Raw genomic sequence first — 13,311 nt, 5'->3', positions numbered from 1 at the left:
AGAAAATGGCATTAACGGGAGAAAAAAAATTGTCTGCGTTATTTATTGAATGCGTTAATGTGGTAAAAATGCGTTAACTTGCCCAGTTCTAATACACACACACACACACATATATATATGTGTGTGTGTGTGTGTGCGTGTGTTGGACAGTCATTGGTCAGAGGCTGAGGCCTGTATTGGACCAACCCCAGTGGAATGCAGCAGACCATCCTACCCGATAAGCAGAAGTTAATCAGCCTCCTGTTGCCCAGTCCACGGTTCACTTCAGGACTAACCACCGGCTTCAGCACCTGCGCACACACACACACACACACTGAATACATATAATCACTGCCTATAATAGATGATATATGAATAACCATGAAAAAGGTGAATTCTGTGCAATAAGTCGTGCAATACTCTCCTGTCCTGCAATAATAACAATGCACTTTTTATTTAATATTTATCCCAAATATAAATGTGTTGTGTATATATGTTATATATACATGTTGTGTTGTATTTGTGACCAACAGCCAAACCCTGCCCATCCATAAGTGTGTTCCCTTCTGCAGTGGAACATGAAACTTTAATGACAGCCAAGAGGGAAGTGGGTCAGTCCAACCCTGGGAAGACATGTTTTATATCCACACTAGATGAACTGCGTGTGTGTGTGTGAGTGTGTGTGTGTGTGTGTCCAGTCCTACTAACACACACATAAAGTCAGTCCTCTAAACACACCACCATGCTGTTCTGTCCCTGAGTCTGTCTGTTCATCAGCTCCAGTTCCACTGAACACATCCTGTGATCAATACTGTGGAGGAGGAGGAGGAGGAAGAGGAGGAGGAGGCAGAGGAAGAGGAGGAAGAGGAGGAGGAGGAAAAGGAGGAGGAGGCAGAGGAAGAGGAGGAAGAGGAGGAGGAGGAAAAGGAGGAGGAGGCAGAGGAAGAGGAGGCAGAGGAAGAGGAGGAGGAGGCAGAGGAAGAGGAGGAAGAGGAGGAGGAGGAAGAGGAGGAGGAGGCAGAGGAAGAGGAGGAAGAGGAGGAGGAGGAAAAGGAGGAGGAGGCAGAGGAAGAGGAGGCAGAGGAAGAGGAGGAAGAGGAGGAGGAGGAAGAGGAGGAGGCAGAGAAAGAGGAGGAGGAGGAAAAGGAGGAGGAGACAGAGGAAGAGGAGGAAGAGGAGGAGGAGTAGGAGGCAGAGAAAGAGGAGGAAGAGGAGGAGGAGGAAAAGGAGGAGGAGGAGGAGGCAGAGGAAGAGGAGGAAGAGGAGGAGGAGGAAGAGGAAGAGGAGGAGGCAGAGGAGGAGGAGGAGGAGGAGGAGGAGGCAGAGGAAGAGGCAGAGGAGGAGGAGGAAGAGAACTGAGTGGACCACAGAGACTAGAAAGGGAGAAGGACGCTGGAAATTAACCAAGTCAAGACATAGAGTTAGAGATAGAGACGGAGATACAGTTAGCGTTCCCACTGGTTGAGCTCCTGCTGTGTGTCCTTCAGTGTGTCCTTCAGTGTGTCCTTCAGTGTGTCCCTGACAGTAAACTACAGCACACTGAGTACTAGGGATGCAAATTGATAAGAATTTAACGATTCCGATTCCATTACCAATTTTGCTTATCGATCCGATTCTCTTATCGACTCTCATCGATTCTCATTGGCTGAGGGAATAAAAGAGTACAAACAGGTGTGTTTGCATGAACTGTCTTATATATTTCCATCTGCACAGAAAATAGAACATATACAGTATGAACAAATAATAATAACAGATGATGCTGGGCCTGGTTTGGGGAGGGGGGGGGTGTGCAGTGAAAGTGAAACTCCAGACTCTTTACTAATTCCTCTATTTCCTCATTTCCACTACGTGGTACCGGTTCGACTCTGCTCGTCTCCCATTCACTGTAAGCCCGGAATTTGTATTTACTAAAATGCTTTAATTACAATGCACCTAAATGATTTAATTTTTATGATGTTACTATAAAATGTTCAGTATATTCTACTAATTTGCAGACATAGTTGAAAGTACAAAAAAGTTTAAGTTGAATGGAATTAAATCACTAAGTCTTAGTCATGACCACACCTTTTTAGCTTCGCATTGCATTGTGGGTATTGGGCATGTTGTTGAAAATGTGTTCTTTTTCTGTGCAGGGGTTCAGCAGGGTTGTGGTGTTAGTGTTCATTTGGATTTAATGTGTGTATGGCAGTGTTTATTGGCCTTTTTGTGTTTGTTTTTGTATTTTTGTAGAGCTGCACCATGAGTCAGAGCCAGAGGAAGAACTATGGCTTTCCTGTTCATCTAAGACTGTTATTGTACAATGGAAATCTAAACGTCTTGTCAAATTAAAAGCACTTCCTATACTAGCAAATGACATTGAGCTAACTTCCATTCATGCTACAACATATTAAGTTGAATAATGTTATAACTATTTTGGTCAGGAATAGGATTTTGAGTTTGATTATCTTAAAAACAGTTGTTTAATCAATGATAAATTAATCTGGCTGCAATTGAGAAAATTAATGTAACTTAAAATACTGAGTTGAATGGTTGGATAGTGGGGTTGACTTTACAACAGATTTAAAGTACAAATAACTTGTCTTTTAGTGTTTTCTACTTAATAGTTTAAGTTCAATACTTTTAGCATTAAAGTTGAACCTTCTTAAACCAATTGATTAGTCAATCATTACTCAAATCATTTAAGTGCAATCACTTGCCTCAAATTCTTTGAGAAAACTTATTCGGGCTTACAGTGTTGTTGTGCTCCTCATTTCCTTTCCCCTACCTTCAGAAACTTGTATTTCAGGGGGTACAACGTTTGTTGCCCGCACTGGAACCAGAACTGGGCCCAGATGACGGCCTGGTGTTCACTCTGCCGCTAGATTCAATAGCGTCTCTAAGTAGTGAATCAAATATGTGACATTCCTGTAAATGAATCACATGTGGACAAATGTTTGAACAGACTGGAGGGATTCCACCTTTAGAAGAAATGGAAGCTTTGACAGAGTTCAACTGGACCTGGTGTGGTCTGTTTGGACCTGTGGTCTGTTTGGACCTGGTGTGGTCTGTTTAGACCTGGTGTGGTCTGTTTAGACCTGGTGTGACTGTTTGGACCTGGTGTGGTCTGTTTGGACCTGGTGTGGTCTGTTTAGACCTGTGGTCTGTTTAGACCTGGTGTGACTGTTTGGACCTGGTGTGGTCTGTTTAGACCTGGTGTGGTCTGTTTGGACCTGGTGTGGTCTGTTTGGACCTGGTGTGGTCTGTTTAGACCTGGTGTGGTCTGTTTGGACCTGTGGTCTGTTTAGACCTGGTGTGACTGTTTGGACCTGTGGTCTGTTTGGACCTGGTGTGGTCTGTTTGGACCTGGTGTGGTCTGTTGGGACCTGGTGTGGTCTGTTTAGACCTGGTGTGGTCTGTTGGGACCTGTGGTCTGTTTAGACCTGGTGTGGTCTGTTTAGACCTGGTGTGGTCTGTTTGGACCTGGTGTGGTCTGTTTGGACCTGGTGTGGTCTGTTTGGACCTGGTGTGGTCTGTTTGGACCTGGTGTGGTCTGTTTGGACCTGGTGTGGTCTGTTTAGTCTGTTTCTGCCTCAACACCATGTTGGCTACGTTCTGACCAAAACAACACAGCGTACGCGTGACATCAACCGCGCATGTACAACGGAGGCGGAATCGATAAGCAGAATCGTTAAGCAGGCAACGATTCCAAGGAATCGAGCTACTGGGATCCGGTTCTCAAAAAGAACTGGTTCTCGATTCTCATCCCTAGTGAGTACCGGTGTTTACCCAGGCTATCCAGCTGAGCCTCGTCCTCCTCCTGCCGGTCCCGTCAGGATGACTGGGAGACAACAGTCCCAGCTGCAGACACATGCCGTCCATCACACACATACACCAGTCCACACTGCGTCCCCTCCGTCTGCGGCGTCCCCCTCAAACTGGACCCTCCGTCCGCTCCGTCCGCTCCGTCCTCCTCTCTACACCTTCATCTGGACCTGAAAGCTCCCGTCGGCTGGGCTTCACAGACCTGAATGACTCACCTGATCCATACTCTGTTCTCCCTACTGCTCCCTTCCTCCCTGTCTCTTTTCCTACGGTGGCTATTTTTATTCCTCTGTCCTCCGGAAGCAGGAACAGATCAAGTTCTGAGCCCATCAGCATTTCCTGAGGCCCACAGCAGCAGACCGAGAAGGCCGAGCTGGAAACCAGATCACAGCAGGAGGACACCGAGACACTGAGGGCTGGACTGAGCCACCCTCTGACAGACATGGACAGGAGAGGAGGAGAGGGAGGAGAGGGAGGAGAGGGGGAGAGGAGGAGAGGGGGAGAGGGAGGAGAGGAGGAGAGGAGGAGAGGGAGGAGAGGAGGAGAGGGAGGAGAGGAGGAGAGGAGGAGAGGGGGGAGAGGGAGGAGAGGAGGAGAGGAGGAGAGGGAGGAGAGGGAGGAGAGGAGGAGAGGGAGGAGAGGAGGAGAGGGGGAGACGGAGGAGAGGGAGGAGAGGAGGAGAGGGAGGAGGAGAGGGAGGAGAGGAGGAGAGGGAGGAGAGGGAGGAGAGGGAGAGGGAGGAGAGGAGGAGAGGAGGAGAGGGAGGAGAGGGAGAGGGAGGAGAGGAGGAGAGGGAGGAGAGGGAGGAGAGGAGGAGAGGGAGGAGAGGAGGAGAGGGGGAGACGGAGGAGAGGGAGGAGAGGAGGAGAGGGAGGAGAGGAGGAGAGGGGGAGACGGAGGAGAGGGAGGAGAGGAGGAGAGGGAGGAGGAGAGGGAGGAGAGGAGGAGAGGGAGGAGAGGGAGGAGAGGAGGAGAGGAGGAGAGGGAGGAGAGGAGGAGAGGGAGGAGAGGAGGAGAGGAGGAGAGGGAGTAGAGGAGTAGAGGGAGGAGAGGAGGAGACGGAGGAGATGGAGGAGACGGAGGAGAGGGAGGAGAAGAGACGGAGGAGAGGGAGGAGAGGAGGAGAGGGAGGAGAGGAGACAGAGGAGAGGAGAGGGAGGAGATACAGAATTTGTGGAAAATGTAGAAGGAGTGGAAGGTGTTAAAGGTCCAGCCCCAAACTAAGCCACTCCCCCCAGTGTCCACAGAGGAACCAGTGTAAGGACCCAACTGACCCCAAATGGAACCAGTCCAACTGACCCCAAATGGAACCAGTCCAACTGACCCCAAATGGAACCAGTCCAACTGACACCGAATGGAACCAGTCCAATTCAACCAGAGGAGATTAAATTTTTATCTAAACCACACAAATCACACCTGGGTCAGGAACAGGGTCAGGGTCAGGGTCAGGGTCCAGACTCTGACTGTTGGATGTTGGATGTGTTGTATGTATGTGATTGTCAGTGTATTTGTTGTTGTTTGTTGTTGACTCACCAGTGCCGGTCCGGTCTTGATGGTCACGCTGGGTGTGGTGGCCCTCAGAGCTCCGGTGACACCATGGTAGTACCTGAAGCAGATCTGGGTCTCGGCTGAGGACCGCACAAAGACCACAGGACGTTACACTAGTACTAGTCTCCTTTCAGAAAGCCTGTTTTGAACTGAGTTCAGATTTCACTTGCACCGACCCACAGATAAACATGTACCTGGAGTCCACCTGAGAACATCCAATAATTTTCTTTTTTGACATAAAGTTTTATTTGTCCAAATGTATCAGATTTGGTTATAATTCAAGCACTCCAACTGAAATTCAAGCCCTTTTCAGACCTGGAAAACACAATATTGAAATTCAAGTATTTCCAAGGATTTCAAGCACCATCTGAACCCTGAATGGAAGTTCTGACATGACAGTTCTGAGGCAAACCCGGTCTGATGGTTCTGTTCTACCGGTTCTTCAGGCAGGGTTCAACTTTACAGAACAGACCAACAGAGGGTCTGCACTTGACGTCAGCGTTAGCAGAAGTCACGGCGGTTCCGCCAACTGAGTGTCAGACAGAGGCAGATGAGTGACAGCGTTGGCTTCAATCTTGTCTAAACTGAAGAACAATACTGAATCGAAAATGGGGCAGAGCTGTTGTGAGATTGATTGTATTTTCAGGTTCTTAAAGCAGTGGGAGCTATCGTTTTACAGACACTGAAAGACAAAGAAAAGAGAAGGAGATGGATCCACAAATCCAGGAAACCAAACCTAGATCTGTGGATCCTGTTTGGTGTCAGCTAACATTCACTGATGCTGTATTTTTGGGTCCAATCAGACCTGAAATGACCTATTGTTTTGGCTAACGGTCCTTCTTAGTGCAGCTCTTGGTTTCATGATCAGATCTTTCATGGTTTTTGTCTCATTTTGTGATTGTGAACCTTGTGCTCCTACATGATTAGTAAACTAACTGAAACTGAGGCCAACCTAGTTTTACAAATACGGAGGAACTGGAGAATAAAGCTACGACGGAGTATTAGGACCACAGAAGAAAAGAAAAACACTGGTCACCACCAGAATAAAGTCAGAAAATATGGAGATAAGACCTGGAATTTTATGAGAATAAAGTCAAATACAAAAAGAATCACAATGTTCTGAGAAAAAAGTCGTAGTTATAAAAAAAAAACCCTCATAATTTAACAAAAATGTCATTAGTTTATGAGATTAAAGTCGTCATATTCTGACAATAAAGCCATAATATTATCAGAATAATGTGTTCATTTAAACCAGGTGGTGTAAATCTGCTAATTTCCCAGAATGCAGTGGTGCCCTGCTGGTCCACAGCAGTAGTATCTGTGTTGGATAAAGGACTGGATCTGAACTAGACTCAGTAAATCTGCTCAGTCCCAGTAGATCATGCATATATTCACTGGGGTCAGTCCACGACCTACTGGAAACGACCTTTGGATCAGCTGGTTCTGGGCCCTAGTTTTAGACCCTTTGGATCAGCTGGTTCTGGGCCCTAGTTTTGGAGCCTTTGGATCAGCTGGTTCTGGGCCCTAGTTTTGGAGCCTTTGGATCAGCTGGTTCTGGGCCCTAGTTTTAGACCCTTTGGATCAGCTGGTTCTGGGCCCTAGTTTTGCAGCCTTTGGATCAGCTGGTTCTGGGCCCTAGTTTTTGACCCTTTGGATCAGCTGATTCTGGGCCCTAGTTTTGGAGCCTTTGGATCAGCTGGTTCTGGGCCCTAGTTTTAGACCCTTTGGATCAGCTGGTTCTGGGCCCTAGTTTTGCAGCCTTTGGATCAGCTGGTTCTGGGCCCTAGTTTTGGAGCCTTTGGATCAGCTGGTTCTGGGCCCTAGTTTTGCAGCCTTTGGATCAGCTGGTTCTGGGCCCTAGTTTTGGAGCCTTTGGATCAGCTGGTTCTGGGCCCTAGTTTTAGACCCTTTGGATCAGCTGGTTCTGGGCCCTAGTTTTGGAGACTTTGGATCAGCTGGTTCTGGGCCCTAGTTTTGGAGCCTTTGGATCAGCTGGTTCTGGGCCCTAGTTTTGCAGCCTTTGAATCAGCTGGTTCTGGGCCCTAGTTTTGCAGCCTTTGGATCAGCTGGTTCTGGGCCCTAGTTTTGGAGCCTTTGGATCAGCTGGTTCTGGGCCCTAGTTTTGAACCCTTTGGATCAGCTGGTTCTGGGCCCTAGTTTTGGAGCCTTTGGATCAGCTGGTTCTGGGCCCTAGTTTTGGAGCCTTTGGATCACCTGGTTCTGGGCCCTAGTTTTTAGACCCTTTGGATCAGCTGGTTCTGGGCCCTAGTTTTGGAGCCTTTGTATCAGCTGATTCTGGGCCCTAGTTTTGGAGCCTTTGGATCAGCTGGTTCTGGGTCCTAGTTTTGGACCCTTTGGATCAGCTGGTTCTGGGCCCTAGTTTTGAACCCTTTGGATCAGCTGGTTCTGGGCCCTAGTTTTGGAGCCTTTGGATCAGCTGGTTCTGGGCCCTAGTTTTGGAGCCTTTGGATCACCTGGTTCTGGGCCCTAGTTTTTAGACCCTTTGGATCAGCTGGTTCTGGGCCCTAGTTTTGGAGCCTTTGGATCAGCTGGTTCTGGGCCCTAGTTTTGGAGCCTTTGGATCAGCTGGTTCTGGGCCCTAGTTTTGGAGCCTTTGGATCAGCTGGTTCTGGGCCCTAGTTTTGGAGCCTTTGGATCAGCTGGTTCTGGGCCCTAGTTTTGGAGCCTTTGTATCAGCTGATTCTGGGCCCTAGTTTTGGAGCCTTTGGATCAGCTGGTTCTGGGTCCTAGTTTTGGACCCTTTGGATCAGCTGGTTCTGGGCCCTAGTTTTGAACCCTTTGGATCAGTTGGTTCTGGGTCCTAGTTTTGGACCCTTTGGATCAGCTGGTTCTGGGTCCTAGTTTTGGACCCTTTGGATCAGCTGGTTCTGGGCCCTAGTTTTGGACCCTTTGGATCAGCTGGTTCTGGGCCCTAGTTTTGGACTCTGGTTGTCAGTCCTGATAAAACTATGTATATTTGTTTCAGGTCCAAATAGCGCTGACCCCCTCCACCCTGGATCAGGTCTGGATCCTCCATTTGTGTCCACATGTCAGTGTTCATGGACCACTTGTTCTTTGGTAGCTCGTACAGATCCATGTCCAGTCCAACTGTCCTTCATTTAATTTCAGATTTCCCATGTTCCTTTTCTCTGGCTGTGTTTACTGCTGTCTGACTGAGAGGAGCGTGGCCTGGGGGGGGGGGGGGCAGTGACGTATGTGCAGACCCTTTATACATACGTTTAAATCAGGCTGAAACACAACAGGAGGTTTGTCTGGAACTTACAGTCACTGAAGTGAGAGGCGGAGTCGATTTTCCAGACGATCTGTCCCTTGTGTGAGCCGCTGATGCCTCTGTTCTTATAATCCAGGAAGTTCTCCGACTGAGGTTCATCTGAGGACAAACAGAGGACGGTGAGGACAACACCTGAACATCCACACAGACCACAGGCTGAAGGAGCCACGGGACACTCACCAACCAGGTACATTCCAATCCAGTCTCCAGCGTCCACTTCCTCCTTAATGTCCCATGTGATCAGCAGGTCCTCTGATTGGCCGATGGTGTAGTGGGAGGAGCTGATGGTGAGGGTGGAGCGGGCGTCGGGGGAAACCAGGTCGTTGTCGCTGGTGGATCTGGACAAACCCAGGACGAAGCCGTCCGGGTTCAGCCTGGACACGGCCAATGTCTCTGGGCTGAAACCCAGTCGAGCCGCGTCCTTACAGCGCTGACGGGATGGAGCGCCACCGCGGGTCGGAGACGCCATGGCGGCCAGACCCAGGAACCGATTCTGGTACAAGTTCTGAAACAAGAGACAACACAAAGGAACAAGAGGAAGACGATTTGAAACACATAAGCAATGTCCTCTGGACCAGTGGACACTGTCCTCTAGACCAGTGGACACTGTCCCCTAGAGCAGTGGACACTGTCCCCTAGAGCAGTGGACACTGTCCTAAGACATGAACTAGTGGGGTTGGTCCAGAGGAACTGGACTGGACTGTGGACACTGGGATCCAGACCTTCATCCAACATCAGGACCTGAACTCACTAATACAGGACTGGACCAGGATCCCCATAGACTGGACCAGAACCCCCATAGACTGGTAGACCTGGAGGAAAACCTGAACCCAACTCAAACTGGTCCAGCTCAGAGGGTGGACCTGAATCCACAGGTGATCTGGGTGGAACTGCACGTGTCCCAAGACTTCTGTCAATATAATGAACATTTGTATAACCAGGACCAGTTTGTCTTCTACCTTTATTTGTATTTATTTATTGATTTCATTTATGGCTTGGCTGCACCGTCAACAGCTGAACCAGTTTGTCCTCCAGTGAACTGAAGAAAAGTTTGTGCCAGTGTTCGGACCATGACTGACCATGATGGACCATGACAGGCCATGGCTGACCATGACTGACCATGATGGACCATGATGGACCATGATGGACCATGACGGACCATGACGGACCATGACGGACCATGAACTCTTCATCTCTAACAGTTCAGGGTCCAACATTCCGAACCTGTGTGACCCCAAACCAAAGCCAGCCTTTAGAGAATGCGTCCTCAGTGTGTTTTGGACTTCTGTGGACATCAGTCAGCTGATCTACTGAGGGAACTGAGCGCTGCTGGAGCTGCAGCCTCATCATGACTGAATCCAGAGGTGGGGGGGTGGCTTTTCCAGGCCCTGATCCCAGACTGGATCACAGAATGTTCCAGTTAGGATGCAGCTCAAGGGCAGCCCCCCCCCCCATATACACACACACACACACACACACACACACAACAGAGGAAAACCAACTGCAAACCCAGTCAGCTGGGGTTTGATTCTGTTGTTTTGGGTCAGAGCACGACACATTCCACACATGTAGAAGAAACCCAACATTCAAAACAAATATACTGACACATTATTTTCCAACGTCAATGTATGTCAAGTTAAATTATGGAAGTCCATCTGTCTCATCAGATTTTGAATTATAAAAACTATTGAATTTCTAGCACTGAAATTAAGTATCTGAACTTTTTGTCTCTGAATTCAACTATGTTCATGAATTTAGAATCTAAAAAAATCAGATAAAAAAAATTTAGACGCAAAAAATTCAAAAGCAAAAAAATTCAAAAGCAAAATATTCAGATACAAAATATTCAGACACAAAAAAATTCAGATGCAAAAAAATTCCAATCACACATCCGGGACACCAAAGATAAGCAACGATTCTATCTCAAGTCGAACCGACAGCCAGCCAATCAAGTTATGTTAGGTTGGTCATGTGACACCGATACAGGAAGATGGTCAGCGCAGATGTGTGATCTGAATTTTTTGCATCTGAATTTTTTTAAATTCTAAATTTATGAACATAGTTGAATTCAGAAACAAAAAATTCAGATACTTAATTTCAGTGCAAAAAAATTCAGTGCTAGAAATTCAATAGCTTTAATTATTCAAAATCTGATGAGACAGATTTACTTCCACAGTTGAACAACCACAGTGCATCATGTTCATGCTGTGTGGCCCATGTGCTGGGTGGTTTGTACACAGGTAAATGGACAGGGTGGAGGAGGTGGAGGTAGGTGGAGGTGGAGGTGGAGGTGGGGTGGGGTGGGGGGGCACTGACCTTGAAACTACAGAGCTGCATCAGCATAATGACCAGTCAACCCAAAGCAGACCAAAACCTGAGGGAGGGGGAGGAGGTGCGTTACAAAACCACAGAAAAGAACCAGCAGAGACAGTGAACGCAGCACGCAACATTCAGGTGCACAAGAACAACATTAGCATCAGACTGTCATACTTCAGCATTGTCAGAAAAAAATATGGAAGAGACAGAAGGCAGAAACACAAATGGACACACTAGTCCCTGTTCCATCGTCCATCTGAACTAAACTGTCCCATATTTATTCATTCATTCATCATTCATTATCCTCCGCTTTATCCGGGGCCGGGTCGCGGGGGCAACAGTCTAATCAGGGACACCTAGACTTCCCTCTCCCCAGACTCCTCCTCCAGCTCATCCAGGGGGACCCTGAGGCGTTACCATGCCAGCCCAGAGACATAGTCTCTCCAGCGTGTCCTGGGTCTTCCCCGAGGCCTCCTTCCGGTGGGACATGCCCGGAACACCTCCCCAGGGAGGCGTCCAGGAGACATCCGAAACAGATGCCTGAGCCACATCAGCTGGCCCCTCTCGACGCGGAAGAGCAGCGGCTCTACTCCGAGCTCCTCCCTGGTGACTGAGCTCCTCACCCTATCCCTAAGGGTGCGCCCAGCCACCCGACGGAGGAAACTCATTTCGACCGCTTGTATCCGGGATCTTGTCCTTTCAGTCATGACCTAAAGTTCATGACCATAGGTGAGGGTAGGAACGTAGATTGACCGGTAAATCGAGAGCTTCGCCTTTCGGCTCAGCTCCCTCTTCACCACGACAGAACGGTACAGTGACCGCATCACTGCAGATGCTGCACCGATCCGTCTGTCAGTCTCACGCTCCATTCTTCCCTCACTGTGAACCAGACCCCAAGATACTTAAACTCCTCCACTTGGGGCAAAGACTCTGGTCCCATATTTATATAAATTCTCATTTCAAGTCCAAATATCAGATCACACTTAAAATCAGACAGAATCACCGACAGAGGAACTGTACAGTGAGATATAAGAACTGATTTAGAGACCACAGATCTGGAAAATCTGATTTACACTAATCTGAACAAGATCATTTACACTTGTTTCACTGATAGATTTTTTTTTTGGCTTGAATTGAGCAACAAAAAATCTTGAATTAAGCAAAAACAATCTTGAATTAAGCAAAAAAAAATTGAATTAAGCAAAAAAAAAATCTTGAATTAAGCAAAAAAAAAAAAATCTTGAATTAAGCAAAAACATTCTTGAATTAAGAAAAAAAAAATCTTGAATTAAGCAAAAAAAAAAAAAAATCTTGAATTAAACAGAAAAATTCTTGAATTAAGCAAAAAAAATCTTGAATTAAGCAAAAAAAAAAAAAAAAAGGTTTTATACCCAAATGTGCTGCTGAGTTTCTTTAGTTGTGGTAGATGTCGGTGTGGGTCCTTTAGTTTCTTTAGTTGTGGTAGATGTCAGTGTCGGTCCTTTAGTTTCTTTAGTTGCGGTAGACGTCAGTGTGGGTCCTTTAGTTTCTTTAGTTGCGGTAGACGTCAGTGTGGGTCCTTTAGTTTCTTTAGTTGCGGTAGAAGTCAGTGTCGGTCCTTTAGTTTTTTTAGTTACGGTAGATGTCAGTGTGGGTCCTTTAGTTTCTTTGGTTGTGGTAGATGTCAGTGTGGGTCCTTTAGTTTCTTTAGTTGCAGTAGATGTCAGTGTCGGTCCTTTAGTTTCTTTAGTTGTGGTAGATGTCAGTGTCGGTCCTTTAGTTTCTTTGGTTGTGGTAGATGTCAGTGTGGGTCCTTTAGTTTCTTTGGTTGTGGTAGATGTCAGTGTGGGTCCTTTAGTTTCTTTGGTTGCGGTAGATGTCAGTGTGGGTCCTTTAGTTTCTTTAGTTGCGGTAGATGTCAGTGTGGGTCCTTTAGTTTCTTTGGTTGTGGTAGATGTCAGTGTGGGTCCTTTAGTTTCTTTAGTTGTGGTAGATGTCAGTGTGGGTCCTTTAGTTTCTTTAGTTGTGGTAGATGTCAGTGTGGGTCCTTTAGTTTCTTTAGTTGTGGTAGATGTCAGTGTGGGTCCTTTAGTTTCTTTGGTTGTGGTAGATGTCAGTGTGGGTCCTTTAGTTTCTTTGGTTGTGGTAGATGTCAGTGTGGGTCCTTTAGTTTCTTTAGTTGCGGTAGATGTCAGTGTGGGTCCTTTAGTTTCTTTGGTTGTGGTAGATGTCAGTGTGGGTCCTTTAGTTTCTTTAGTTGTGGTAGATGTCAGTGTGGGTCCTTTAGTTTCTTTAGTTGTGGTAGATGTCAGTGTGGGTCCTTTAGTTTCTTTGGTTGTGGTAGATGTCAGTGTGGGTCCTTTAGTTTCTTTGGTTGCGGTAGATGTCAGTGTGGG

General features: G+C 47.3%; 1 protein-coding gene across 1 annotated transcript in view; it reads right to left on the bottom strand.

Moving 5' to 3' along the window:
* The window catches only part of hecw1a (HECT, C2 and WW domain containing E3 ubiquitin protein ligase 1a), a 57,352-nt gene that overhangs the window by 33,783 nt on the left and 10,258 nt on the right, over positions 1-13,311 (bottom strand). The window contains exons 2-5 of the mRNA XM_030129753.1: positions 8,801-9,125; positions 8,612-8,719; positions 5,314-5,408; positions 215-290 (exon numbers count right to left, since the gene is read on the bottom strand). Of these exons, the coding sequence (XP_029985613.1) occupies positions 215-290; positions 5,314-5,408; positions 8,612-8,719; positions 8,801-9,125 (604 nt within the window). The remainder of the gene's footprint in view (positions 1-214; positions 291-5,313; positions 5,409-8,611; positions 8,720-8,800; positions 9,126-13,311) is intronic.

This window comes from Sphaeramia orbicularis, unplaced genomic scaffold (genome assembly GCF_902148855.1).
Source record: "Sphaeramia orbicularis unplaced genomic scaffold, fSphaOr1.1, whole genome shotgun sequence".
NCBI classification, from domain to species: Eukaryota; Metazoa; Chordata; class Actinopteri; order Kurtiformes; family Apogonidae; genus Sphaeramia; species Sphaeramia orbicularis.
The sequence above is the reverse complement of the archived record's forward strand: the minus strand, read 5'-3'. Positions and strand labels throughout refer to the sequence as shown.